The sequence below is a fragment of the Tupaia chinensis genome, unplaced genomic scaffold, assembly GCF_000334495.1.
Source record: "Tupaia chinensis unplaced genomic scaffold, TupChi_1.0 Scaffold000515_1, whole genome shotgun sequence".
NCBI classification, from domain to species: Eukaryota; Metazoa; Chordata; class Mammalia; order Scandentia; family Tupaiidae; genus Tupaia; species Tupaia belangeri.
Genome location: NW_006160028.1, coordinates 2,037,445 through 2,062,099, shown reverse-complemented (window position 1 = coordinate 2,062,099; position 24,655 = coordinate 2,037,445). Strand labels below are relative to the sequence as shown.

General features: G+C 44.6%; 1 protein-coding gene across 1 annotated transcript in view; it reads right to left on the bottom strand.

The window, feature by feature from the left end:
• Positions 1-9,982: 9,982 nt before the first annotated feature.
• Positions 9,983-24,655, bottom strand: part of P3H2 (prolyl 3-hydroxylase 2) — a 179,307-nt gene continuing 164,634 nt past the window's right edge. Inside the window, 7 exon segments of the mRNA XM_027775023.1 lie at positions 9,983-10,112; positions 15,463-15,603; positions 20,445-20,520; positions 21,458-21,575; positions 22,424-22,574; positions 23,393-23,488; positions 24,028-24,155. Of these exon segments, the coding sequence (XP_027630824.1) occupies positions 10,020-10,112; positions 15,463-15,603; positions 20,445-20,520; positions 21,458-21,575; positions 22,424-22,574; positions 23,393-23,488; positions 24,028-24,155 (803 nt within the window). The 3' untranslated portion in view covers positions 9,983-10,019.

The following is a 24,655-nucleotide window of genomic DNA, read 5'->3' as shown; positions in this document are numbered from 1 at the left end:
TGCTGTCCTCCCCCTTCCCCTCTCTGTCCCTCACATTTAGGAAAGAAATAAACATAATGAAAAAAAAAAAAGACAAGACTTGCCAAAATGAATGAATGAATGGAGCCTCATTTTTGTTTTATTTATTTAAATAAAGCAAAATATGCTAATAGTGCCCTCTGCTGCTGACCAACGATTCTGTTTTTTAACACAGTAGAAAAGCAAGGGAGAAAACACGTAGCTAAAAACATACATAAAAATGGTTGCACCTTTCCAAGTGCTTGGGGAAGAACGGATCAGGAGCAGCTGAAATGCTGGGGAGCAGAAGCAGCTAGGAGTCAGGAGGGCCAGAGGAGGGGGCTGCAGGAAAGCGAGGCACTGCTCCGCCTCGTTGGTGCCTGACACTGGTCAGGAGTAAGACTCACGATTTTGCTCTCGGCTCCTGTGCTCCTGCCCCAAGTGTGTGATGGCCAGACACTGCTTCTAAATGTAACTGCTGGAAAATGAACTTTAAAGATCTGAGGTTCTTCATAGGGTATTGCATTTTAAAAAGTGGAAAGTGGAAGCTGGAGAAGTGCTGCCAGTGACACGCGCCCTCCTTTCCCTCCCTGTGTGTTCTGATCTCACAGCCGCCACTGCGTTTCCTGACCGCCTGCTGTGTGCTTGGCTTTCTACTATTTCAGTTAAAGCACTGAGAGCGCATGAGGCGGGCCTTAATAGCTTTTTCTTTAGAGACAAAGACACTGAAAATGAGGACCAGAAATGTGTCCACTGTAAGTGCCGGTAAAAGGCAGTAAGTGGTACCAAGTCTGTAAGACATAAAACCTGCATTTTTCTCTGCTACTCCATAGTGGGCTGGGAGACAGGAGACCCGGATGTGAGTTTGTATTCTACCACTGGCTTGGTGGTGAGGTTGGGTAAGTCATATCCCTCTCTGGGGCCCTGGTTTCTTCAATTCTAAAACAAAAAGTCTAGGACCAGGCAACTTCTAAGGCCCCTTTCCACTTAGTCTCATGGCTTTCTCTGGCCATGCTGTAAGTGCGATTGTGGTGACCATTCTCCCTCGGGGTCCCTACCACGGGCTTCTTCTTTCCAGTTTACCTGGCTGTGGAAAGTTGAATGTTGACCTCAGATCAGCAATGAAAAGCACTTTGTGCTGAGTTTGAGTAGCCACTCAAATATCTTTCTATTTAATTTATAAACCCTTCTGCATGTTAATGATTTTTTTTTTTCAGTGCAGTTGAAGGCCTGATGGTCTATCCTGCACTGATTCTGAAAGCAGAGTGGCTGGAAGCTTTCATTAGGCCAATGTGTCACATGTAGCATGTTGGACAATCAATCTTTAGTTGGTAAATGTCACGGCAGACAATGTGTCCCACGTCGATAGGCACACCTTGATAGAGTCCCCAGGAATAGCATCTCTGGGTGCTGCTGAGCCTTTGAAGTGCCTCACCAGGGCTTCAAAGCAAAGCTCCTGGTACGAGGAGCAACATCTGATGTATTTTTATTACCCTTAGAGACAGAAAACATCACTCAGAAGCCAAATATCTGGAAGAAAATATCTGTACCCTGTGCTGAGCCCTGCGGCCTAGAAGTTGAGAGACAGTTCCAAGTGCTCCCTGGGAGGAAAGCGGGCATGTCTGAACAGAACGTCACTCACACCTAACCGGCTCAGAGCAGAGGCAGCAACCATCTTGCTGAAGACCGCCACCGCCTTCTGGACAAACCGGCTCAGAGCAGAGGCAGCAACCATCTTTCTGAAGACCGCCACCACCTTCTGGATCTCCTGTGGAGTGTCTAAGTGTCAGACGAACTCGCAGGAACTCCTCCTGTCTCCTCTTACCTATTCAAAATGTGGAAGATGGTCAGCAGTGCAAAATGCCCTTGTAGGCAGTTGGTTTTTTCTTGGAGAACTGACATCTCTAGTGGCTTTGACTTCAGTCACATTATTTACTTATTCTGGGTTTCTTATTCCCAAGATGCAAATAACGACCAAGCCCATGGGGACCTAGGGGAAAGCTTAGTGATCTAAAGGAGGAAGGACAGTCATTCTTCCAGGAGTCTTCACTATGTCTAGTCAAGAGAGCACCAACAACCACCTGACATGCCCGGTCTTTACTGGATACTGTGTAGCTAAAGGGAGGATAAATAGCAAATCAAGGCACCCAGAAGGCAGCTCTGCTAAAAGAGGTTGCACCTTTATCTTGGACACTAACAGTGAATAAAGAAACCCAACTAGTCTTTACTTAATTCCCAGTATTCACTTCAAAGAAATATAATTCTCCTTTACATCTTATAAGAAAAAAATATGTCCAGAAACTCTAAACTTCAAATACAGTAAAAAATAAAATAAAGTTAAGAATGAAATAACAAAGGAAAAACAAACAAAACTGGAGTCACTTCCATAAGTGTTGCTAAACACTGGAATATCAGGAGAGACCAGAATATCACTCTGGTGACCCCTTGAAGTCAGCTTCTGAGCCTTGGGACTCTATAATTTATTTTAAATCTAAGAAGTATGATTACCCAAGACCTTCAAAGTTTAACAAACCAAAAAAACAGAGAACAAACATAATTAGTGTGATTGGGCACTTAGTGCCTGATGTCCTGTTTGACTCTCTGGTTTTATAGGAGGCACATTGTCCCCATTTTTTCCAGTGGCGATGGCTTGTTGCCAATGATTCTTGCGGATTCTGAAACCCATTTCCTGTCTGACATTGGGAGATGGCCTTAAATACTACATGACTTGCTTGAAATACCAACTTTGATTACTTTTACGGGGTGTTGTTGCCTTTGCAGACAGCATCCCCGAAGGCTAGAATATCCTCATGATGCCCATTTCCAACTTCAAAGTATAAGGAACGGAGCGTGTAGACTGGCTCCAGGGCAGGGGGGTGGAGAGTTTCATGAACTCAGGGGCAAAGGGAAGGGGACCTGGTAGAGCCTCATGACTTTAGTCTGAATAGTGGGTTCACTTCAGCGATTTATGAAACTGGCCATTCCTTTGCTTTTCAGTAGGAAGCCTGGTCCTTCAGGGCTTCACCCCACCCACATAAATAATACCTCCTTTGCAGAGGAATAAAATAAAACTTCCCCTTTAACTAGTATTTATTTGGATTTTCATAGCATTCATTAAAGTTCTTTCCCAAGGCCATCTGTAGTAAAGATCCCAATCCAACCCACCCCAAAATGTCATCTTTAACATAGACTTCTCCAACTTCAGTGAAGGCTCAATATTTTAGAGGCCAAGAAACCACGCAGGTGAAATTTCACACTTTTCAAGTGAGGATGCTGTGGAGAAATGAGAGGTCGTGCAGCTTATTTTTGCTTACTAGTGGCAGAACAGTCTCTGTAGACCCAGCTCAACTGTCGCCTTCGCTATGAACTTCTCCCGTCCTCAACGACACTCTTCTCTGACCTCACATTCCCCTTCTCACCTCTCTCCAACATAATCATTTTTCCCATAATATTTACCTTATTTTATACTGATTATTTGTTTACTTTTTTTCTTTTTTTTGTCACTTTACTCTGAGTTCCTTAAAGAGAGATGGAATTCTATTCATCTCTGAATACTTTCGAAAGCTACTGAGTAGCCACTCAAAAACTATCTGGGGAATGAGTCCATGACTAAGCAGAGCTTTAGTAGACCCTCTTGCCTGGGACTATCTGTTGCCCCCATTTACAAAATGAAGATGTTATTAATGGGTCTCTCAAGATAAATACAGAGTTACATGTGATTATCAAGTGCTTCCGAGACCATAAAGCTGCTTTAGAAAGGTAACCATCATTACAATCCTTTGAAACGATGAGATACGTGGTTAACAAGTGGGAAAAGCAGGGTGGTGTTTCTTGTCACGTCCCCATCCCTCCTCCCACCCACCACTTGATAGGAACTGAGATAGAAAACATGAATTTGCAATAAGGGAGGACACTTTAACTAGGGTCTAGACAGAAAACCCAGCATCTGTGCCACCACACTACTGTCATGAGGCAAGGCATCCTAAATCTGTCAAGAGGGGCCCAGGACAAGATTTCACATAGAGGTGGGTGAAACCCAATGCACTGTTAAAATGGAGACTCAGGGGACCAGCAGTTAGCGTAATGGCTATGTCGCTGGACTCCCATGTAGTCGACCGCAGTTCGAGTCCCAGACCCGTTGGCTTAAACTCACACCAGTCATGTGTGCGTGCGTGCCCAAGATCCCGAGCAGAGAAGGGATTGCGGCATGGCCATCTCACCGGGGGGTGATTTCTCGCTTTCGGTCTCTGTCTCTCTCTGTCTCTCTGGCGAGCGCACACGCCCTATAGCAAAAACCTCTTAAAAAAAATTGGAGACTCAGATGAAGATGGTACTTGGAGAAATCTACTGAAAGTTGGAGAAGATGAGAGAGCTAGCAGAGAGGCTTTAATGTAGAGAGGTTGCCACACTCTATCTACCCTGGCCCTCCGCTGTGGCTGACCTGCCCAGGAAAGTACGGGCAGGGCATGCCTTGTGCACCCTCATCCTCGCTTCCCCTAGGTATATTATAAATGTGTCCAGAAGAGGTGCGTTGTATATTGAATTAATGCGGCACTCAGATTTTCCGCCCCAGCAATGTGCCAGGAAAAGATAAAGGAGGGACATCTTGTTCGGTTATTTTTATTGTGGGCTTTGAACGAAAGACGTTTATAGCCAAAAGCAATTTAGTAACTCAACTCTGCACACGGCTGATGCCATCCATTGTAGAGTACACCAGGATCGATAATCCAACTGCTCCAGACTTGACGTCGTTTGGCCCCCGAGGTCAGCAAGAGGCAAAGAAAACAAGGATCTACAGGGACGAGGAGGTGGTGAGGGCGAGCTGACAGCACGGGTTTGCAGCTCCAGCCCAGCAGTGAGCTCACAGAGCAGTTGATGGGACTTGTCTCTGAAGGAAGCAGCCAGGCCCTTCCATCTCATGCTGGAAACACATAGAACCCGGGAGTGGAGGATCAGCGGGTGGGCCATGGGGACCATGTGGAAAGGTCACTTCACATCACAGGCTTCTCGGCAGGGTGTAGACAGGGATCGTAACCGTGGACTTGAGCGGTTTGCAGTTTTTGCCAAGTGGGTCCCGCTTCCCTGAAGAGTTCTAGATGTGGGCACAGTTTAACATTTTCCTACTTGTCAGCCATACCATGGTCAGTCAGCTCAACGTCTAATGCTTTGGCATGGGGAACTGGCGAGGTGGCCCCTACGCCCTCCTTTCTGACGTCAGTGAGGGAGTTGTTCCCCTTGGCTGTTTTATGTGAAATAATTCAGCATTTGTACTCCAATTAAAATTCATAGGTCTATATTACTAAATGGTACTGACTCATTCCATGGCTTCTCAGCTGAATAAGTGCCAGAAAATGTTACATGTGCGTTACTGATGAAGAGTAGATGGAAACAGATTTCCCTGTCAAACAATTGCATTCAGGGTTGTGAAGAAAGCACCTCTCACATCCCCTCTGTCCTGGGTCAGCTTTTTCTAAAGAAGACATTTAAGTTTAAGATTCTTCCTGCCTTTAAGGGAGTGAAAAATGATACCCGACTAGAATATCCTTCCCTTTTGTGATCTTCTTGGAAGCAGTGCCAAACCCAAGGTCCATGCTTGAAAACGGTGCTGGGTCACATTGACTCGTGCAGCTCATATTCAGTACGTCTCAGAGGGGACAAGGGAAGATACGCCCTCACACACCACTCCACAGGAAAATGGAGGGGAGCAAGGTGTTTTTATTTTACAAAATCAAACCTTCCCTTTTACATTCATTTATTATTTCATTTAATATGCTTGGAAGGATGGCCAGCGAAGCAACAATCTTGGTGCTTTCACTCTTGTCTGACTCAAGATCCTCATCTTCTAGCTTAGACAGGGACACTCCAAGCTGAGCGGCCACCTGCAATCACCTTGCTTTGCTGCTCTATGTTTCTTTGTCTGGAAAACGGGCTTCTCACTCCATGCCCAGAATAACTGCTCGGGTTCCCAGTGTGTGCACATGCTCTGTGTTCCAGCATTCTAGTCAACACTACAGGAGAAGGCAGAGGCTTTGTGAGCTGCCAGGAAGGGACAGTCATCAAGGCACACCCCAGTGACAGAGAGAACGAGTTATAAAAGTTGAGCTTTTTAGCATAGGCTGCCTCCAACGCAGACAATGCTTCTGTGTAAGTCAGAAAAAGGGGCCCTTTCTGGATAGACAGAGAACGAGTTATAAAAGTTGAGCTTTTTAGCATAGGCTGCCTCCAACGCAGACAATGCTTCTGTGTAAAAAAGGGGCCCTTTTTGGATAGACATGGGCCTGCAGGTGGATGGACCGGTAAGCAAGTACAACCTATTGGCCCAATAGGAAAAGGCACTCCTCACCCTAGGCGGACGAAGCCCTGTGCCAGCATTCCAGCTTCCAGGCACCACCTCCTCACTCCCACCCAACACTCCCACTCCGCCCTGCCAGATTTCTTGCATAACCATTCCAGCAGCCCTGGCTTTAGTTCTGGCTGTGCCTGCTGGTATTCTGTAACCACACGATCATCTTTCTCACCGCTGAGCCTCAGTTTATGCCCAAAGAGAAAGGTGGGATTGAATTGGGATTTCTTTAGCTCTGAAAACTACAAGCGTTCTAATAAGCTTTTCCATACATACACACAAGGGACGGTACAGGATACGGACAGCACTTCCGAGGCTGATTTTTTTAAGCTATCTGATGACACTCCCTAACTATTTGAATGAAATTATGTATGGTTTGATTGGGAGATCCGGAGCAGATTAAAACATAGATGCTTTCTATACACGATGTTCTAGGTGTAAAACAACATGGTTACCTTACCAAACAGGAATAACTACTCTGTGTTGTTGGCAAACGGCACGAGATGCGGCTCTAACACAACGGCATCTATGAGGCCTTCTGCTTTCTGTGGTGCGAGGATCAGGATCAGGCCTGAAGTGCGGACGCTCTGCCTGCCCCAGAGCACCCACTGCACCCAGGAAGCAGGAACCACAAGGAGCCGACTGTTTTGTTGATGCCTTGTTGCCAGAAAACAGAAATCAGATCCTCGCCTAGATCCTCCGATCAGCAAATCCCAGCGCCAGCAAGCCCTTTACAGCAGGAGACAAACAAATACCAATCTGCCTTTGGAAAGCTCAGAAACTTTTATCCCTAAAATTAGGTTTAAAGTTTTAAAATCGCATATACGCATAATGCACCCATTCACAATTCTCAAACTGTTAACTGAAATAACTTGGCTTGTATTTGTGAATCGTTCTAAAATTAGTTTCGTTTTCAGTTTTTAGTTTGCTCTGTTTTATATGTCGAGGGAGAAAGAAGGCTTCTGGAAACAATCACAACCATTTAACTCATTTTTCAGAGGAGGAAACGGAAGCCCAGGAAGAGAAAGAGGGTGGCCCCAGGTCACACCGCAGGGCACATGGGATGGGGCAGGGATTAAAGTCAAATGCTCTTGTCACTCTCCCATGACGAAAGTGCAACCAGAGGGTTTGCTGAGCAGGGATGGCACATAGGTCACTGTAAGTCAATTGTTCAACTTCGAAGGATGAATATTCTTAACACCTAGCCCAGATCAGAAGTGGCAGAGAGTAAATCTTACCGCCACCATTGCTTATCACAAAGGTGAGAGATCTCCACCAGGCGAAGCACAACTCCCCCACCCCCCACCCCAGGCAAGAACAACCGTGAACAATGTCTCTGCAGTGTTCTCCTTAGATCTAGACTGTCGACCAGAAATTCTGGATTAACACCTCTATTTGCTATACCTTCCTTGGGGCCTGGGGGCGATGGCCTAAAATTGCCCCTGGGTTGGCCCCAAAGCTCCAGTAGATCATAAAACCATGATCTGAAGAAGATAAAGCAAACACTGGGGAGAAGAAAAATGAATACCAGATGTTAAAATAAGGCTCCCTTTATTGACCAATCAGAGGAGAGCAGGAATCTGTGTGCCAGGACAGCAGCAGGAGGGAGGCCACCAAGCACATCACGAAAAATCTGGAGCCCATCAGTAATTCAATTCCTCGTTCAAGTACAAAACACCTCCTTTCACCAGTGGGTGCCACCCTCGGGCAATCTGGAGGTGTGCCCTCATCAGGTAGGATGAATGATTTTTCTTCCCGAATCACTAAGGTGAAGAGCCATTCCACTTCCAGCTGCATCCAACCTTTTCAAAGACACGCTTCATGAGGCAGTCCCTTCTGGAGCACTGTGGACGGTGAATGGAAGCAGCCAGTGCAAGATCATTCTCTGGTGAGAACGGCAGAGTCAAAGCCTCCAGCAAGGCCCTGAGAAGACAGGGGGCTCCCCTGTCTCTCACGGTACTCATCAGAGAGGCCTCTTCCTGGAACCTGGATGCCTTAGGCCTGTGACACCCGAAGCAGTGGACACTCTGCCAAAGGGTCCTCAGACCCAAACAGTAGCTGACTCTGGACAGTCAGAGCTCAGCGTGGTCAGCACCGAGAGAAACACAGGGCCAAAAAGGCCTTCCAAGACCAAATCATATGCTAACTTTAGAACTGGGCACACACAAGGATCATAGTTTTGCCGAGAATGAACTTATTCTGTTTTGGATCTGCAGCAAATTAACCGTGTGTGTGTGTGTATGTGTGTGTGTGTGTCTGTGCACATACATGTGCTGGGGAGGTGGTGACAGGGCTTTGAGCGATGAACTGATGAAAAAATCAAGAAAGACAGACTGAGTGAGGAGGAGCAAGCATCCTTAGGAGCAGAAGGGAGATCTGGTGACTCATATTAACCTGTTAATTTATACCACAGCTCTGTACAAAAATAAAAAGGTTCTCATAAGATTAAGAATTTAAATAAATATCTGATAGAACATTCTTTCTCATTTTTACAGCTCGTCTTTGGGGTTGATATTCAGTTCATGCTTCCCTTGCTGTTCTTGATCCAGGATTGCAATCACTTCATCGGCCTGTATTCGCTCCTGCAAAAAAGGCAATTTGCACATTTCTGTTACAAGCATAATAATCAGTCCCAGAGGCAGATGCTTCCCCAACACTTCCCGGCATCATCTGTTCACGGATCGGTGCTGAATCCAGTCAAGGACTGAACCTCTTCTCATCCCCAGAATGGTGCCCTCTCCTGACACCTCCGTGTCCAAGCACGCACTTTCCAAGATTTCTGTCCCACAAGGAAGTCTTGGATATCCAACTGCTTCCTACCCTTTCATTCATAGTCCACAGCCGTCTGCAACTCAGCTCGGTGCTGAACTGCCGTTTCCTCCCCACAGACCTACTCTGGTCTTTAGACAGTTCTGCTCTCAGGAAGGACCTCCACTGCTCACTTACTTACCCTGAGCTTGATCATGGCTTCTTGCATCTGGTCAGTCATCCAGTCCTCTCCTTTCTACGTCCTATTTCTGCCCCCTTCCCCTTTCATGGCTTTGTTTAGGCCAGGATTTCTCAGCTCTGGCACTATTAACATTCAGATCAGAAAATCCTTTGTTATGAGGGGCTGTCCTATGCATTGTGAGTGTTCAGCAACATACCTGGCTCTCTACCTACTAAGGGCAGCAAAAAATACCTCCATTCTTTTGAGACCACCGAAAATGCATCCACGCATTGCCTGGTGACCCCTAGAGGGCAAAAATCACAGCTTCTTAAAAACCACTGGTTTGGGACCAGCAGTTAGTGTAATGGCTATGTTGCTGGACTCCCACATAGTCGACCGTGGTTCGAGTTCCAGACCTGGTGGCTTAAACTCACACCGGGCGCATATGCGTGCATGCCCAAGATACTAAGAGGAGAATGGAGAAGGGACTGCAGCGTGGCCATCCCCCCCTGGGGGTGATTTCTTATTTTCTGCCTCTCTCTCTCTGTCTTTTTGGCAAGTGCATGAACTGATGAAAAAATCAAGAAAGACAGACTGAGTGAGGAGGAGCAAGCATCCTTAGGAGCAGAAGGGAGATCTGGTGACTCATATTAACCTGTTAATTTATACCACAGCTCTGTACAAAAATAAAAAGGTTCTCATAAGATTAAGAATTTAAATAAATATCTGATAGAACATTCTTTCTCATTTTTACAGCTCGTCTTTGGGGTTGATATTCAGTTCATGCTTCCCTTGCTGTTCTTGATCCAGGATTGCAATCACTTCATCGGCCTGTATTCGCTCCTGCAAAAAAGGCAATTTGCACATTTCTGTTACAAGCATAATAATCAGTCCCAGAGGCAGATGCTTCCCCAACACTTCCCGGCATCATCTGTTCACGGATCGGTGCTGAATCCAGTCAAGGACTGAACCTCTTCTCATCCCCAGAATGGTGCCCTCTCCTGACACCTCCGTGTCCAAGCACGCACTTTCCAAGATTTCTGTCCCACAAGGAAGTCTTGGATATCCAACTGCTTCCTACCCTTTCATTCATAGTCCACAGCCGTCTGCAACTCAGCTCGGTGCTGAACTGCCGTTTCCTCCCCACAGACCTACTCTGGTCTTTAGACAGTTCTGCTCTCAGGAAGGACCTCCACTGCTCACTTACTTACCCTGAGCTTGATCATGGCTTCTTGCATCTGGTCAGTCATCCAGTCCTCTCCTTTCTACGTCCTATTTCTGCCCCCTTCCCCTTTCATGGCTTTGTTTAGGCCAGGATTTCTCAGCTCTGGCACTATTAACATTCAGATCAGAAAATCCTTTGTTATGAGGGGCTGTCCTATGCATTGTGAGTGTTCAGCAACATACCTGGCTCTCTACCTACTAAGGGCAGCAAAAAATACCTCCATTCTTTTGAGACCACCGAAAATGCATCCACGCATTGCCTGGTGACCCCTAGAGGGCAAAAATCACAGCTTCTTAAAAACCACTGGTTTGGGACCAGCAGTTAGTGTAATGGCTATGTTGCTGGACTCCCACATAGTCGACCGTGGTTCGAGTTCCAGACCTGGTGGCTTAAACTCACACCGGGCGCATATGCGTGCATGCCCAAGATACTAAGAGGAGAATGGAGAAGGGACTGCAGCGTGGCCATCCCCCCCTGGGGGTGATTTCTTATTTTCTGCCTCTCTCTCTCTGTCTTTTTGGCAAGTGCATGCGCCCTATAGCAAAAACATCTCTAAAAATATCCACTGGTTTAAGCCCTCAAGATCTTATTTTCTTTCTTCTTTCATGAGAGAGCAGTACCCTTGACAGGGTCTACCACATGGTGACCCTCTTCCTAGATTCTCAGTCAGTCAGGATTACAGGTGCATGTGGGCATGCCTGCATGTTTTGAACCCAGGCCTCCCTGTGGGTGGACTGCCCTCATCATTTCTTTTTTGTTTTTGCTTGTTTGTTTGTTTAAATAGGGTTTGTGCGCTTGCCAGAGAGAGACAAATCACCCCTAGGGAACATGGCCATGCTGCAATCTCTTTTCCTCCATTCTCCTCTAGGGATTTTGGGCACACATGCCTCACATATTTTACAAACCACAGGGTCCGAGACTCAACCGTGCACTCAGTCACGTAAGATCCAGCTGCCTTAACTACCATGCCTCGTCACTTTTTTTTTTTTTGGAGAGGTTTTTGCCATAGGGCGCGCGCGCTCGCCATCAGACAGAGAGACATAGAGACAGAAAGTGAGAAATCACCCCCCGGGGGGATGGCCATGCCACAATCCCTTCTCCTCCCTTTTCCTCTTGGGATCTTGGGCACACACGTACAGGCGCCCAGCATGAGTTTTAAGCCACTGGGTCCGGGACTCGAACCGCGGTCAACTACATGGGAGTGCAGTGACATAGTCATTACGCTAACTGCTGGTCCCCCTTTGTCACTTTTTAATTCAATTGCTGCAGCAGCATCCCAATTGCTCTTCCATTCCATATCTCATCCCATTCCATCCCCTGTCCCATTCCATCCCCTGTCCCATTCAGTGATCCTGCCCACTGAAGTCTGACCATGCCACTCTCCCGCTCACAGCTCACAAACATTAATGGGTTTTCACTGCTTGAAGTTCCAGGTCCAGTTTTTTGGTGTGTTGATAAGGAGTTTCCTGATCTAGACTTTTCTCTGTTCTTCAGCCTTACTTCATCTCCTTTCCTCTCCTCTGACGCTCCAGCCTCCTACCTTACTTCAGGGTGTTGAAATACGGCACTCTAAAGGAATTCCCTAGTCCTATTCTAGGTAAAGTGTTCCTCTGGGGGCTGCCACAATATCCTCTGTTTTCTCATCTCTCTCATCAGCAGGTCCACATCATTCACCTTTTCTGTTAGTACTCTAGGTCCACATGTGAGCGACAATAACCTGTTGTGGTCTAAAATTCCCCAGGACTAGGGGAGGTAGGATGGAGGGAGCACAGTGGCTTCCCACCTAGTTATATCTTCCTGTAGGTAGTTCCTAGCATAGAAAGTTCAAAAAAAATTTTTCTTTCAAAATTTTATTTTTATTTATTTTTAGGTGTTTTGTCATAGGGTGGATGCACTGACTCAAGAGAGACACAGAGAGAGAGAGACAGTGAGAGGGAATGTGAGAAATCAACCCCCGCAGGGAACATGGTTACACTGGAGTCCCTTCTCCTTCATTCTCCTCTCAGGATTTTAGGCTCGCACACACACACGCCAGGCATGAGTTTCAAGCCACCAGTTCCAGGACTCAAATCACAGTTGGCCATGTGTGAACTCAGTGCCTTTTTAATTCCCTTGAAAGCAAAGCCACTTGGGACCAGCATAGCGTAATGGTTATGTTGCTGGACTCCCACGTGGTCGACCGCGGTTCCAGTCCTGGACCCAGTGGCTTAAACTCACGCCGGACACATGTGCGTGTGTGCCCCAAGATCCCGAGAGGAGAATGGAGGAGAAGGGATTGTGGTGTGGCCATCCCCCCTGGGGGGTGATTTCTCGCTTTCTGTCTCTCTGTCTCCCTCTGTCTGTCTGGCGAGTCCACACGCCCTATAGCAAAAACCTCTTCAAAAAAACAAAAAAACAAAGCCACTTTGCTCCAAGAGCATGTACTTGAAAATGTTGGCATAGATAACTAAAAGACCAAATTGATAAATAACAGAAAACTAAATTGTTATATATAAGTAAAATGCCCGAGTGCTACTTAATGAATATGAGAACGGCATTGATGCTTAACAGAAAATAAAAACCTTTCACATCGGATTGCAACAAGAAACCACAAACATGTTTCTCATGAAGCGAAAGAAATTCAAGAGCTGGAGCCCACACATATGAAGCTTTCAGGCTCCTTGCATCCTCAGAAGTTGATGATGCTAACTACTCCTTGAGAAGCAAATGCCTTTAACCAATATGTAATAAGCACGAGAATCCGGCAGCTTTAATGACTTGTCTGTAGGCAGGACTTTCTTGGCTCGGTGTTCCAATCTGAGAAAAGGTGATTGATTCAACTAGGGACTCCCAAACTGTGCAGCACATTAGAATCACTTGGGAGCTTTTAAAAATCCTACTTCCCAGATCCCACCCCCTCCCAATTAAATTGGAATTTCTGAGAGTAGGAGCCCGGATGATAGTAGTTGGTAAAGATCCTCAGGTGATTCCAATATGTAGCACAGTTTGGGAACCACAGCTGAACGACGTTTTCTATTAGCTGCTTGAGGCTCATGTCATTTCTCATTGAGGCCACTGGGTGTCGCTACTGCCTGAAGACTGGAAATGTTCCTAGTACTTTTCCACCAGAGGGCTCATGTTTCCAAATTAGAAAGGAGCAAAAGTAACTTTCCTTGTGTTAGTTCATTTGATAGAACGATACATTAGAAGACAGTCTGGATAATGAATGATGAAATTGATCCCACGTTTGCTGAACTGAATACTCACATAGTATGGTACTTTTGAAAACAATTCATTATCGTCACTGTCTACCCATTTACCTAGGGTTCTTAGTGTAGAATGCTTGGGGAGAAGGCTGGCATTTCGGAGGTTGAAAAACATAAGGAAGGAAAGGTATTATAGGTGAAGGAGGTTGTTTTGTGTCCCTTGAAAATTTAGCAATCTGTGCCCTGTTCCTTCTGCCAGGACCTCTTTGTCAGTCTATGCCTGCTATCGTTTTTTCTTTTAGACATGAACTCACATGCAAGGCTTCCTTGACTGCCCCGCGAGAAAATGCACACAGCTGCCTTCTCGATGCCTGCGTACTTGTGGATCTCCCCACGCTCCTGCAGGGGGACTCTGCACAGTCCACCCCGTACCCCTAAGGCCCACTTAGCCGAGTTTCGCCAACACGTGATGGATCTGCAAACTTACGTAAGAAACGAGCAAATGCTGGTGGAGTGTGGGCAGAAAAGTTTCTGAGAGGTCTGATGGTGGAAAGCGTGTGAGAGAAAGGGGATGCTTTTACACTGTTCTGGTGAAATGGGATGCAATTTAGGGCCTAAAGAGGAAACTGGGAGAAAACGCCATTTTTGAGAATAGAAAGTCACTGCTCTGGGACCAGCAGATGGCATAGTGGTTACATTGCTGGACTCCCCCATGGTAGACCATGATTCAAGTCCTGGATCTGGAGGCTTAAAACTCACGCCAGGCGCGTGTGTGTGCCCAAAATCCTGAGGGGAGAATGGAGGAGAAGGGATTGAGGCATGGCCATCCCCCCAGGGATGACTTCTTGCTTTCTGTCTGTCATTCTCTGTTTCTACGTGAGCATACGCGCTCTATAGCAAAAATCTCTCAAAAGAAAGTCGCTGCTCCGTCAGCACTTGGGGCTGAGTAGACTTGGAAGCCGTCCGGGCCAGCCCTGCTCTCTGATGCTTCAGTTTCGACATTCCATTCCGGGCAGCCCTGATGGACCGTCCAGTTAGTTAGTTCCTCCAAAGTGGGCAGTGCACCAAACAGTGGTGACCATGGGAGGTGAGGCCTTAGGTTAAGCCCACATTTCCCCCCAGGGGCTACTCCCCATTGGCCTTAATTCATGCTTCTGCAGCTTCACACATAGAATATAATCTCTGCCCAAGGGCTGGTTCCCACAGGGATGAAGTCACAGCCTCTTAGCCAGGCTAAGTGTCCTCAGCTACTTCTAATCTAATAATCATATTTTAATATTTAATACTATCACTATTAGCAATAAAACTTCAGGAGCGCTCATCTTCTTTCATGTTTCATAAAGTGCTCAATGCTCCTTTTTAAATGATTTATTTAGGAAACAAAACAGTCTTTTCTAACCAGTAGAAAGTGACTCCTCTCTCCTGTCTGTTAGTAAGCCACAGTGTATCAATAAGCTCAAGACTGACTTTCAGACACCACTGACCTATTTCCCCAAATGTATTCATTTATTTGTATCCATCTAATTAAGAATTGCCTCCCAAGTCTGGCTTCTCTGTGAGGCTCACACTACAAAAGGGAGATGTGAAACTGCAAGGTCATGGGTCTGATCAGGAAAATCTGCTCTTGTTTAGGAACACAGAGCCAGAGTCGGAAACCAGAGGTATTCTGTATGAGTCTGGCATGAGCTCTACGACCTCTGGAGGGTTATGGAATAATCTAGGCTTCTCAGATACGTCAGTGTGAGCAGTTCTAACTGGCTTTCAGGGCGGGTTAGAAACTCACCAGCTCTCTGTAAAGTGGGTCCAGTGTAAACCAGAGCGCCACCGCACACCTCTGGCCCTTGGTGACGGCCTTCACCCCATGTGGGTTTTCTCCTCCAGATGAGAAGCTGATCATACGCCCACACTTCGGTTTGATAGAGGCCTGAGAAATAGAGAGGAAATCGGAGTTCGATTCTGTAATCACAAACATGCTTACCAGTGCCCTTTCTCTGGCTTTTTATGTACCTGGGTTAGATCTTGAGTAAAAGAAGAATGAAATGCTTAGGATGAAGAACACAGATTCTCTTAGTTATCTGCAAACAAAGATAATATCAAAATAATACCTATTTCAGAAAAAAAAATTTTTTTAAGTAAAATATGTGGCCTAGCCCATATGTATAGTAGTTGGTCAATACATGCGGTGTTGGTATCCCTCAAACTTGGGAAGACAAAGATGCCCTCTTTCAGTTCACTTCCTGCGCTTTGGCACTAGGTGGTGTATATACTGGGTCATCGGAAAAGTCAGAACGGATTTTTCTGTTTTTGCATGCAGATATGCGTCATGAATTTTCCAACGACCCAGTAAGTACAGGCAGGTGCACAGTCAGTATCTGTGAAATCCTTAAAAAGCCAGGGAACATCTAGAGCGCTGGAAGAGCTCTGTTCTTCATCGAGGCAGTTGTTACAGATTGTGGTCTTTCCCATCCCTTTCTCATGCATTTGTGATGTTCACATTTCTCAGTACAAAGATTATTAAGAGTCAAGTCTAATCTTATAAAATACCATGATACCTAGCCCAATTCCCTTTATGATTTTTTTACAAGCTTTTTTTTTCTTTTTTTACAATAGAGCATGTGTGCACTTGCCAGAGAGAACCATGCTGCAATCCTTTCTCCCCCACTCTCCTCTTGGGATTTTGGGTGCATACATGCCCAGCATGATTTTCAAGCTGCTATGTCCAAGACTCTAACTGCAGTTGGCCATGTGGGAACCCAGCTCCTTAACCCCCATGGCACATGCTGGCCCCATTTTTTGCTAGAGGGCACGTGTGCTCAGCAGAGAACGTGAGGAAGCACTCTCCACGGGGTATGGCCATGCTGCAACCCCTTCTCCGTTTCTCCTGTCAGGATTTTGGGTATGCACATGCATGTACCCAGCATGATTTTCAAGCCACTGGGTCTGGGGCCTCAACTGCACAGTCACCATGTGGGCTCCAGCTGCCATAACCACCAAGTCACTGGCTTTTGCTTTTCTTTAAAAGAGTTGCTTTTCTCTAGCGACTTCATCAGTGTGACTTTTCTTTTCTTTTCTTTTTGGAGAGGTTTTTGCTATAGGGCATGTGTGCTCACCAGACAGACAGAGAGAGACAGAGAGACAGAAAGTAAGAAATCATCCCCCAGGGGGGATGGCCACGCTGCAATCCGTTCTCCTCTCGGGATCTTGGGCACGTGCCTGGCATGAGTTTAAGCCACCGGGTCCGGGACTTGGACCGCAGTCGACTACATGGGAGTCCAGCGACATAGCCATTACACTAACTGCTGGTCCCATCAGGGTGACTTTTCTGATGTACACACAGTTTGGTTAATTTCTCTGCTCTGAGAACCGATTTGTGTTTTTCAGGAGAAAGAACTTGCACATTTCCACATAGAAACAGCAACTCAGTAACATTTAAAGCATATGAGGTAGGGCAGAAGGCCTTCCTAGTAAATGGCCCTGGGATAGGGTGTGCCATGTGTTCTGGGAGGTTTGTTCTTCCGGCCTGGTCAGGACTCGCTGCAGCACACACGGTTGTCATTGCTTCCTACGGTATTAAAGAAAGGGCCTGGGGACAATTTATTGCTTGCTCTCTGGTGGAATTAAAAGAATTGAAAGCATTTTTGAACATGAGAAACTTTGGAAAAGTTTAGGAAAATGAGCTACCAACAGCCCGGAGCGGTTGAGATTGGTGAAAGCTGTGTGGGCTCACGAGGCTTTCTGTGACTAATCACATCAAACAGGGAGCATCCCCAGCCATGGGGGAAGTCTTCAACAAGTTCACGGGAAACGTGCGTTCGGAAAAAACTAGGTTTGTGTTCCAAATACGTTTTGCACCAAAATTTATTCATACTTAAATCCAGTATTTCTATGAACTTTTTGAAGTCCCCATATTAAGTTAGAGGGGGGAATAAAAAAGCTTTGGTGAATGTACCTCTACTTGTGACATTGTTTCCACACTGTTTCAGAATATGTTCTGAAAATATTGGATCACTGGAAAAGTCATGACGGATTTTTGCATTGAAAAATGTAAGAAAGCTGTCATGACTTTTCTGATGACCTCATTTGTTCCCTACTTCTGACCTTCCATAAGTAGTCACACAGCCAGAGTGTACCGAGACAAATGTCACATCCTTCTGGAACTCAGCCCCTTCTGTTCTTCATTTACGAAGCAAAGCAAACTCATTGAATTGTATCTTCTTCAAAATTTCACAGGGAAGCCCAAATCCCTTAATCCTTTTGTTTCCAAATAAATACTGCTGTTGAAAATAACCCATGTATTTTTCAAGCATTCTGTCTTCCAAGTATGATATTGAACTGAACATTCCCTTTGCTTTCTATGCAACTGATGATAGAAGTCAGTGAAGCGTTTATGCTGTATTGCCTTGAATAAATGTAATTATTCTGCCACCATTTAGTTAGTCAAACGATTTCTAGATTTTTCCAAAGAAAAAGATTTAAGAAACTTTACTTCCTCATGGGGCCCAAGTCAGTCCATTTTCCTGCCCTGTTCCCTCAGTATCAAAGGAAGGAAGCTGAAATGGAAAATTATTCATTTCTGTTACTGGAATTGAAGTAGCTGTCCTCTTAGAAAGAGGTAAGAAATGGCTCAGCTAAGAATTTTAATTCTCTACACAATGCCCTAACAACTCTACCACTTGCATTAATATAAAGCAAAACTGATGTGGAAAATAAATATCCTTACATTAGAGCCCTTGAATTAAAACATTATTTAAATCAGTTTTGCTTTTACATTTGCGGGGAGAGGGGTGAGATTCAGTGCTCTTTTTTTTTTTTAAAGACTTAATTAATTGTATTTATTTATTTTAATGAGAGAGAGAAAAGAAAGAGAGGGAAGAGAGAGGGAAAGTGAGAAAGCAAGCCATCAGGTCTAGGACTTGAACTGTGTTTGGCCTTGTCAAAGTCCAACACCCTTAACCACCACGCCACCTGCAGGCCCTGAGATTCAGTGCTCTTTAAGAGAGTTACATCATCTTATTAAAATTGTAGATCTTCAAAAGGGGACTATTATTTGTTTTCACTTCTTTAAAAAGCAAAATTCCAGTTAGATTACATTCAACAATTAATTAAACTGATTCATAGTATTTCAGGTCACTTTATGAACATTGAGCGTTGAACAGTGAGCATTTCCAAATGTGGCCACTAGATGGAGAAGAAGCAAAGGAATCTTTCTACCGCCTGATTTTTTTTTTTTTTTTTTCCCCTTCAAACTGACCTAGCCCTTCTGTACCACAGCTTAGAGTTAGCTGAGCTCACAAGTCAAATGTACTCGGCACGCAAGCTCGTCTGGAACTGAGAATCTTGCATAGAGGTTTTAAACTCTAACCCAGGTCATGAATCTTGTTTAATTTCCCAAATTACAAAACATCGAAATACTATCATATTAATATTTAAGCATTTTACCAAAAAAATGAGTTATCATGGACCAACCAGTAGGTGATGTGGAGGTACAGCCGCTGGGTCTCATGTAGCCGACTGTGCAGTGTGAGTGCTGGACCCACGTGCATGTGCATGTATGCCCCAGATTCCAAAAGGACAGTGGAGGCAAAGGGACTGTGGCGTGACCAACCCCCCTGGGGGGCTGTTTTTCCATTGTCTCTCTCTCAATATCTCTCCAGGGAACATACATGCCCTATAACCAAAACTAAAAATAGTAAAGTGGGGCACCATGATGTTTTTTTACAGCTACAGTAACATTAACTTTCATGAAGTATTTTTATTATAGCAATATTTATGCACTCCTTTAGCCAGAATCCCAGAAGGAATCACATCAAATTCAATATATACAGTTTCTAATATTGACTGCTTATCCCACAGTAGAGTGTCATAAATGATACATGGATGCTCCCCTATGAGAAAGCATGAAGGCCAAGATGGGGAAAGCGTAGAACTCAGGGAAAGTTTTGGAAATAGCTTAGAAGTGTCCAGACTTCGAAGTTTATCACATGCATGACCCAACTGTTTAGATTAGGAATGAGATACCTCATCATCTATGTATAATTCCATGTCATCAATTGGAAAACCTGTTTTTCCATGATTACCTTCCCTCTTTAAGCCAAAGGGCTTAAGAACCAAAGGACACTAAGGAAATGGTTTTTAATGTGCTAAGTAGGCTCATTTTCCAAGTAGGCTCCTTTCCTTAGGAAGATGGTCATTGAATTTAAATTTTAATGTACATGTTTGTGTATAAATCTGTAGGTACAGGTTTATAACTTACAGACACAATCATATCTGTCTCTATATCTATGTCTATCTGTATACAAACACACATATATATAATAATTTTGGTAACTAGGGTTTTGGAGGCCAATGTTCCATTCAAGCATGTAAAATACCAGGTTATTCAACGTCATTCTGTAGAATAGTTTGACTTATCTTAGACGAGTGACTTAGTCAATGATGTTTTTATGTTTTCCTCAGATCCACTGAAAATGAACCAGAAGACCTAGGTTTGTACTCCAATTGTAACATTAGCCAACTCTGTGATCATGATGAGATAGAGATCCTACTATCTCTAGTTTTTAATCCACTCATCTTCAAATGGACTAGAAGCTTTTTATAGAGGCTTCTAGTTCTAAAAATTTATGATCTATACATTTACTGGACCTCTCTCCAACTCTTGAATTACTGAGCTCGGAAGCATTCGAAATCCAGCCATCCATGGGTCCTTGGGAAGTGGGAAGACTGTGATTACAAAGGCCAAGCAAACCTTCGGAACAGGCTACTTACAGTCACAGTCTTAGCATCCATCTCTGTGAATATGAATTCTCCTCCTTCGAAGTCATCGTTCATATATAGGAGAGCACTGGGAGAAGGAAAGGAAAACCATTTGTATTACGTGCTGACAACAACATCGTCACAGGGACTGAAGGCTGGTAATGAACTGATTAGTAAATTTATTTTGAACTAGACATTGAAATAATCGGCCCTTCACACCCTTAAAGGTATAGTTTGGATTATAGCCTTAAAGTATTTATTTATCTCACATATGTTAAAATTCGAAACATATTTCATTGCTCATTTCACTTCTTCCAAAGAAAACTTACCTACATTTAATATAATTTAGCCCTTTGAACCTAACCACACTACTTGAAGTTCCCTTCTTCCCTTGTATAATAGTAGGTCTAGAGGACGCATTTTTTTCTCTAATTAGCTGGATACTTGGCTGTGGTCTAGCCTAGCTTTGCAGATAGAAGACACACGGTGAACGTTTTTCAACAGAGCACACTGTGGTACTAATCAATACATGATCATGCACGTGGTGATTATAACTCCTGGCTCTTTACACACTAAGATATCTTTCAATAAAATAAAACATTCTTTTTTCCTGAGTCTCTAGTTTCTTATTTATAAAATACAGACAGAGCTCTTCATGGGTGTGAATAGCAAATAAGTGATATGATTGGATTTCTCTAAGTGCTGGGGCACCCTGCCCTGGTGTGTTCAGACCGAGATACACAAATCACAAGGGATATGCTTCAGTAAAAACAAAGTGATTACAAAACACAAACTTTTTACGCACACTTTGTGAAACGGGTTGCAAAATGTCATGATTCTTAAGATAAAAATGCCATAACATCACCTCTCAGCAATGGCAGCTGCTTTGGGAGAGAACTTGAGAATCCCTGCTTCAAAGAGATGAACATGACTGACAGCAAGCAAAACAGAGGTGCTCTCTCATTTCCATGGGTTTGGATAACTATTGGGTCAAAGCTTAGTTTTTAGGCAGGTGCTGCCTCTACCTGTAGTCCCGGAATGTGTAAGCAGGAGGCTCCTTCCAGCATTCATTGGCCTCTGGGTCCAGCAGGCAGTTGTCAGCATGGATGGGGTGACTGAGGTCATTCCTTCTATCCTGTTGACCTGCCGTAAAGGGAATGCGGAAGAATGAGAGAAGACATGCAGTAACTTCCAAGAGAAAACTGACGAGCTGCCTGTCTTCCCCATTCTCTGTGTCCTTTTCAAATGCGGGAGACAGAAGGCAGGGAGGAAGAGTTGAAAGGACAGTGGACAGGAGATTGGTTCGTTTTGCTATAAACTCCAAGTGAAACCTTAGGTAAGTCACTCCAGCCTCTTCTGCTGTAGACACTCCCTCATGAAAATACACAAGTGCACATTCCACGCACTTCATGTGGAACAACGAGAGGAGGAGGACAGAATGAAAATGCGAACACGTGATTTTTACTTTGCTGAGACGTTGCCGAGTGTAGAAGTCTACTCCTGTGACATGACCCTTCCCCTCCTGTTCAGGTGAGCAGGGAAGAAGACAGAGGAGAAGTAACAGCAAGCAGAGAGCGAGCAGGTCTCTGCCTCTTCCAGAACATTTCCTCAGCCATCCCCCCAGCCCCAGCTCTGCCTGTACTCAGTGCTTGGGGACAGAAGGGGGACTGTCAGTTCTGGGTTCCTGGCTCTCTGCAAAGGGAAACCTAGAGCAGAAAGACATTTTTCTGTATGATTTCAATAATTAGGAGAAATGGATTTGAAAAGGAACGTGTGCACAATGTATGTCGCTGAGGATCTTGCAGAATTTTAGAAAACCAATAAAGACAACAAGAGGAAAGGGAAATACAAGAGTTTGTTAGCTCCTTTGTTGTAGAAATCTAGAACACTTCTAAAATGCAAGCATAAACTATAACCGAACTTTCTTTGGTATTCTTTTCTTTCCCAATGCATTGTGGGTATAAGAGAGTAAGTTCAGACTGGAATCTCACCAGACAGGGCTGTTCGGCAGACCATGTGCGTATAGGAAAAATACAGGGTGGAGTTCAGCATGAAGTAGGATTCGACGATCTTTCGGGCCTTCTCACTGATGTCATAAAACAGGCGGGCGCTCTTCAGCGGGACTCGGCCTTCATAACCAAACTGAAAAAAGAGTTAGAAGCCCCTGTTGACTGGAGGACATGAGAAAAACCGACATGGGGTTCATTAACACCAATAGAAGATGGCCACCTCTGTGACGGCTAGTGGGAATACTACTCCGTGCTTGAGAATTTGGGTTCGAACAATGAGCCATAACGAGCTTACTTCAAAGCTCTTCCCAGTCAGTCCTGGGAAACCTGAAGCTGATGGCCCCCTCTTCTGTTCTCTCACAATGTTCTTTGCTGCTCCCTCACAACAGATCTTGCAGGAGAGGATGGTTACTTGCTTAGATATGTTTTCACTGTTACAACAAGAGTTTCTTTTTTTTTTTTTTGGAGAGGTTTTTGCTACAGGGCACATGTGTTCACCAGAGAGACAGAAAGCAAGAAATCACCCCCAGGGGGGATGGCCTCGCCGCAATCCCTTCTACTCCATTCTCCTCTCGGGATCCTGGGCATGTGCACACACGCCCTTCTACTCCATTCTCGAACCCCGGTCGACTACATGGGAATCCAGCGACATAGCCATTACGCTAACTGCTGGTCCTACAACAAGAATTTCTTAAGGGCAAGGTCTATATATTTTTAGATACAAATTTAGGAAATAGAAAGTTGGATAAATTGATGACTGAATGAAGAAACAAAGGAGTTATTATTTTGTTTTTGTTTTGTTTTTTAAAAGAAGGTTCCATTTCATACTTAATCCCTTTAGTCACCCTGCCAGGTGTCTATTCTAAATTCTTGACTTTCCTGTCTCTGCCATTCACAGAAGCCCCTGGTTGACTGTCAGGAACTGAAACCCAAAAGAAGTCAAGACTTTACTTTGAGTGCTTTCAAGACAGTTGCACCTTCAAACTTTTCATTGGGTGTATGGGGTGAAGTTTTTCCTCTGTATCCGTCACCAACAAGCATGATCCCCTAGAAGAAAATGTGAGAAGATACTGTATCAATAACTATGCATTCCTCAGCTCCCTATTTCTATCTTGGGTGCCAGAAAGCTAAGACTCAAAGTCCGTACTTGGAACTATCCTCATTTTATTCTAGGATCTTAATATAATTAAGTCTTCTATTTGAGGGAGAAGATCTTAACCTTCATTCTACTTTGTCAAATATTGCTACTTTTTATAGAAATAGAATGTAAATGATTAATATATTGGCCAATTACTGTTTAAAATAAAGAAATTTTTCCCAATAGTTTTATATGATAAGCAGAACACATGTTAGATAGCTTGAGTCTTAAATTAAGCCATTAGCTATTCCAGAACCCACCTAGGAAAACAAGAATCATCCCAGCCCAAAGGCTATGAAAGTAGCTCTGTAATTCATGTCCTTCTCCCCAAAACAAACAAACAAAAAGTGAAATTTCAGGCCTTGCTCTCTACACCCAGATAAGACCAGGACCAAAGCATTTCCAGGCTCATAATTGGCCAGCCCTCCCCCCACACCCTGGGCCTCACACTGGCCACGCTGTGGAGCTCTCGGCACTGATCCTCTGACAGGACGTTATCCAGAAGAACCCGCTGAGTCCCATTCAGCTGCTCCGAGTTGTAGACGAACGTGATGTTCTCGTAGAGCAGAGGACCACCTGAAGGGACAAGCACACTGTCTTCCCTGCTCCCTCTGTCCTCCCAAGGAGGGAGCCATAGAACATCTGGTAGCTTCCCTGTGAGCTTGGGAGAGCCAGTTCCTCATGAATATTTAAGAATGCAAAAGTTAATTACAAATCAGGAAACTTGATAAACACAATATGGATTCAGAAAAAAGGTCAATGTCTGACTACCAGACTTCCCCATGATAATATGCTCTGTTCAAAGAGTGCTTTAAATTGGATAGGGCCAGCCCGAGGCCTGGTGGGGGACATGGCTGGCTCACACTTGGCTAATGGAGCAGTTGAAGTTCTGGACCCCTGGCTTAATAACACACCAGGCATGGGGCCGAAATCCTGAAAGGACAGAGAAATGGAGAAGAGATTGAGGTGTAACCATGCCTCAAGGGGAAGCTTTTCTTCTTTGTTTTTTTTTTTCTATTTCTCTCTGGTAAGCACATTAAAAAAAAAAAAAAAAAAAAAAAAAAAAGGGAAAAAAA